Source organism: Amblyomma maculatum, chromosome 2 (genome assembly GCF_055883805.1).
Source record: "Amblyomma maculatum isolate TAMU_Amacu chromosome 2, ASM5588380v1, whole genome shotgun sequence".
Classification (NCBI taxonomy): domain Eukaryota; kingdom Metazoa; phylum Arthropoda; class Arachnida; order Ixodida; family Ixodidae; genus Amblyomma; species Amblyomma maculatum.
Genome location: NC_139345.1, coordinates 130,883,516 through 130,888,681, shown reverse-complemented (window position 1 = coordinate 130,888,681; position 5,166 = coordinate 130,883,516). Strand labels below are relative to the sequence as shown.

The 5,166-nt window shown below is 49.0% G+C and overlaps 1 protein-coding gene across 1 annotated transcript; it reads left to right on the top strand.

Annotated features, from left to right (window-relative positions):
• Positions 1-1,040: 1,040 nt before the first annotated feature.
• LOC146199890 (uncharacterized) lies at positions 1,041-3,255 on the top strand. Its single transcript, XM_084592216.1, has 3 exons — positions 1,041-1,226; positions 1,467-1,587; positions 3,188-3,255. The coding sequence occupies exons 1-3, from the start codon at positions 1,041-1,043 to the stop codon at positions 3,253-3,255; spliced, it is 375 nt and encodes a 124-aa protein (XP_084448342.1).
• The last annotated feature ends 1,911 nt before the right edge of the window (positions 3,256-5,166 follow it).

The window sequence follows — 5,166 nt, the reverse complement described above, 5'->3', positions numbered from 1 at the left end:
ATCGAATCCCGGCCTCGGCGGCTGCGTTTCGATGGAGGCGAAACGAAGTGGCGTCCGTGTGCTGTGCGATGTCAGCGCACGTTAAAGATCCCCAGGTGGTCAAAATTACTCCGTAGCCCTCCACTACGGCTCCCCTTTCTCTCTTTCCACTTTCACTCCCAGCTTCCTCCCTTTCCTTACGGCGCGGTTCAGGTGTCCACAGAGCTAGTGTGACAGATACTGCGCCTTTCCCTTCCTGTGAACCAACCAACCAACCAACCTGCACACATTGCAACCTTGGCTTCATGCAGCAGGGAGATTTGGTGAAGCATCTTTGCAGTCATACGGATGAGAAACCATACCATTGCACACATTGCAACCTTGCCTTCACGCAGCAGGGAGCTTTGGTGCAGCATCTTCGCACACATACGAGTGAGAATCGATACCAGTGCACACATTGCAACGTTGCCTTCATGCAGCAGGGAACTTTGGTGCAGCAACTTCGCACACATACTGGTGAGAAACCATACCAGTGCACACATTGCAACCTTGCCTTCATGCAGCAGGGAACTTTGGTGCAGCATCTTCGCACACATACGAGTGAGAATCGATACCAGTGCACACATTGCAACGTTGCCTTCACGCAGCAGGGAACTTTGGTGCAGCAACTTCGCACACATACGGGTGAGAAACCATACCAGTGCACACATTGCAACCTTGCCTTCATGCAGCAGGGAACTTTGGTGCAGCATCTTCGCACACATACGAGTGAGAATCGATACCAGTGCACACAATGCAACGTTGCCTTCACGCAGCAGGGAACTTTGGTGCAGCAACTTCGCACACATACGGGTGAGAAACCATACCAGTGCACACATTGCAACCTTGCCTTCATGCAGCAGGGAACTTTGGTGCAGCATCTTCGCACACATACGAGTGAGAATCGATACCAGTGCACACATTGCAACGTTGCCTTCACGCAGCAGGGAACTTTGGTGCAGCAACTTCGCACACATACGGGTGAGAAACCATACCAGTGCACACATTGCAACCTTGCCTTCATGCAGCAGGGAACTTTGGTGCAGCATCTTCGCACACATACGAGTGAGAATCGATACCAGTGCACACATTGCAACGTTGCCTTCACGCAGCAGGGAACTTTGGTGCAGCAACTTCGCACACATACGGGTGAGAAACCATACCAGTGCACACATTGCAACCTTGCCTTCACGCAGCAGGGAGCTTTGGTGCAGCATCTTCGCACACATACGAGTGAGAATCGATACCAGTGCACACATTGCAACGTTGCCTTCACGCAGCAGGGAACTTTGGTGCAGCAACTTCGCACACATACGGGTGAGAAACCATACCAGTGCACACATTGCAACCTTGCCTTCATGCAGCAGGGAACTTTGGTGCAGCATCTTCGCACACATACGAGTGAGAATCGATACCAGTGCACACATTGCAACGTTGCCTTCACGCAGCAGGGAACTTTGGTGCAGCAACTTCGCGCACATACGGGTGAGAAACCATACCAGTGCACATATTGCAACCTTGCCTTCACGCAGCAGGGAACTTTGGTGCAGCATCTTCGCACACATACGAGTGAGAATCGATACCAGTGCACACATTGCAACGTTGCCTTCACGCAGCAGGGAACTTTGGTGCAGCAACTTCGCACACATACGGGTGAGAAACCATACCAGTGCACACATTGCAACCTTGCCTCCACGCAGCAGGGAGCTTTGGTGCAGCAGCATCGCACACATACGGGTGATAAACCATACCAGTGCACACATTACAACCTTGCCCTTTGTCGCACTTGCCAAATCGATGCACGAGCGTTGATATTCCATAGCTCGCGCGCAAATTCACCACCAAATCAAGCGCGAACTACGGCGCTCATGCGGACTGATCATGGTGCCATTCCTGATTAATCAAGAAGATCACGCCGCTGAAAGCCTAATATAATGCATGCGCGGGCAAACACAAACCCTTCCATGTGCATGAAGCCTTTAAAGCGCTCCTGACGTGCATTGATGGTAGCATCGAAGCTTCGCTCGTAGAGGCGATAAGGTGAGCATCAGATCACGGAGATGGGCCAACCGGATAACCGCCAATGGTGCCGACGCAATCTCTCTCTCTCTCTGCTGCGCATCTGCTGTCAGAACGCGCTGGCATGCAGTTTTTCCTGGTGAGCCACTGCTTCACTGTCGCACTCCGCCATTACCGCGCCGAAATATTTTCCTCTCTCTTTTGTGCCGTAACCGGAGTAAGGGATCGGAAAAGAGAAGTCGACGGTAGCATCTTTTCTTGGCGTTTTATGCAGCCGTTCTATATTCTAAAATTCATCGCAGCCTCTAAACGTTTCACTTCAAGTCAAACTACGGGGAGAGCATTAGCGTAATGCACTAATGCTACGAGCACGTACGAGAGCCGGAGTTTAAAAACGTTATTGGCTGTGTTAATTTGTTCTGAGGTGGCTCTGGACTCCACTGCTAATGTCTTTTGAATCGCAAAAACATCAGGCAGCCGCGTTTACAATTTTGTTCTTCTCTTTTTGCACCAACTCTTCTTGCATACAGTATTTATTTATTTATTTATTTATTTATTTATTTATTTATTTATTTATTTATTTATTTATTTATTTATTTATTTATTTACTTATTCAAAATACCTTTTCAGGGCCCAGAAGGACATTGAGTAAGGGGGGCAAAAATAACGGAGTAAATACTACAGGAACAATTAGTTAAATAAGACGCGCCGTAGAAGGCAAAGAATAAAAGAAAATATAATTATACAGCGCAAATATAATCACAAGACATAACATCGCCGCGAGCAACAGTTTAGAAAAAAGTGCATGGAAAGTGGCAAGTGGCAAGTATGCATCGCAAGTGCCAAATACACAACTAAAGAAAGAGCAATAGTCATAACAAGTGAGAATTGTTGAAACTGCGCAAGAAACCAAGCCATAATACATTAGTAACGAGGAGAAACAGAACTTATGGGACAGCACAACTTATAGAAAGACACAGTGTCATTAAACAAAATATTTGTGCAGCTTGTCATGGAATAGTTGCTGGTTGCTAATGGATGCGATACTGTTGGGAAGATCATTCCAAATAACCATGGCACGTGGAAGGGCACATGTATTGAAGGCTTGGGTTCTTTTGTGTATGCGTTTAATGCTGTACTCGTTGCGTAGACGGCATGAAATGTGTGGATTCTTCGAGTGGCATGGGGCTTGGTGCTGCAACGATATTTATGAAGTAAGCATAAAAGAGCAATGGAGCGACGAATTTCTAATGGTTCGAGGAAGATATCAAGTTTAATTTTAGTTATGCTGAAATAGAGACTGAACGTTTGTTGGATAATAGTAATAATAAAAATCATTGGTTCACAGAACGAGAAAGGTGCAGTATCTGCAACACGTATTTTTGTGGACACCTGAATCGCGCCGTAAGGGAACGGAGGAAGGTGGGAGTGAAAATGGAAAGAGAGAAAGACAAGTCATAGTGGAGGGCCACGGAGTAATTTCGACTACCTTGGGATCTTTAACGTGCGCTGACATCGCACAGCACACCGACGCCTCTTCGTTTCGCCTGCATCGAAACGCAGCCACCGCGGTAGGGATCGAGCCCGGGTACTATTGCTCAGTAGTCGGGCTTCCTACTACTGCACCACCACGTGGGATAAAACGAGAGGCTCTATTTTGCACGGATTCAAGCATATCGGCAGAATCGGGCACAGAGCGCTCCGCATACTCAGCTCTGGGGGCCACATAACACAACGACAACCAAACGAAGAACCAATCAAGCATACTATATTATGGATGCCGGCACATGCGGGAGTAACAGGGAACCAAGAGGCGGACAGATAGCTCGAGGGTACACTTATTACCGAGCATCCAACACAGGCGACCTCAAGGGGAACAAACCTGTACCCCAAGATTATTCGGCGATACTAAACCATTACAAGGGCTACAGAAAGCGGTACCCCACCACCACACAACTCCCTTAGCAGAGAGGACTCAGTCGCGTGGAGGCAACTACAAACGGGCTCGTACTCGAACCTACACGTACTCAACAAAATGTATCCCACACAGTACACTGACAAATGCCCTTGATGCCAAGAACCACCCACGCTGTACCACATAACGTGGGCATATCGGTCTGATTCGGCGAGCACAACTGGCAGCAGCATCCAGCGGAGCCCTGGACTAAGGGCAACCGACCTTTGTCTTAGAAGATGGACGAAGCCATTTGAAAACCGCAGAAGACAAGCCAATCTAGAGCTTAATATAGTTTTTCACTCACTCACACTCAGATACTTTTGATATGGGGACCACATATAGGTGAAGCAAATTCTAGTTGTGGATGCGCAATTGTTAAGTAAGCCACTTTTATCACTTCATTAGGGGCGATTCTCGCGTTACGGCGTAGGCGTCCAAGCGATCTTGTAGCTAGCTTTGGCACAAATGTATTTAATGTCCGTGGCCCATGAAAGATTATGGTTCATGATGATGCCCAAGACACTACGGAAATTAGAATTAGTACGCTTGCAGGTGAAAGTGATTACTTTGCATTAGTTAAATTGAGCATCATTTGCCAATGGTAAGATGCCATCGCTAAGATGCCATTTCCTTGGCTGAACTGCGCCAGCAGCACACGCGCGCGCGCGTAGACAAGTGCACACATTGACGTACTCTGCTAACTATGCATTTTGTTGCGGGAGCATCACTACACTATCGCTGAGCCATTTGGCGGAGCCCCTGATGAGCAAAGCGACGCATGCGCGAGGAGCGAGTGTCGTCAGACGGAGCACAGCTGGAGAGCCGCGTCAGAGCCGCCGCCTACTCCTCTGCTGCGCGCGTGACTCAGAGGTGCCGCCGCCGCGCCAGTTGTGCATGCGCCAGGAAAACGTCATGTCACACGGTGAAAAGCTGGTGTGCCCCGCCGGGGTGGTGCAGTGGTAAGACGCCCGACTACTGTGCCGGAGTTCCCGGGATCGAATCCCGGCCTCGGCGGCTGCGTTTCGATGGAGGCGAAACGAAGTGGCGTTCGTGTGCTGTGCGATGTCAGTGCACGTTAAAGATCGCCAGGTGGTCGAAATTACTCCGTAGCCCTCCACTACGGCCCCCCTTTCTCTCTATCCACTTTCACTCCCACCTTCATCCCTTCCCTT

Bases quoted from the DNA above. Each gene is read 5' to 3' on its own strand.
- LOC146199890 (XM_084592216.1), top strand. From the start codon at position 1,041: ATGCAGCAGGGAACTTTGGTGCAGCATCTTCGCACACATACGAGTGAG. The intron at 1,227-1,466 runs GTGCAGCATCTT...GCCTTCACGCAG, and splicing joins TCACGCAGCAGGGAGCTTTG to CAGGGAACTTTGGTGCAGCA. The intron at 1,588-3,187 runs GTGAGAATCGAT...CTCGTTGCGTAG, and splicing joins GCATCTTCGCACACATACGA to ACGGCATGAAATGTGTGGAT.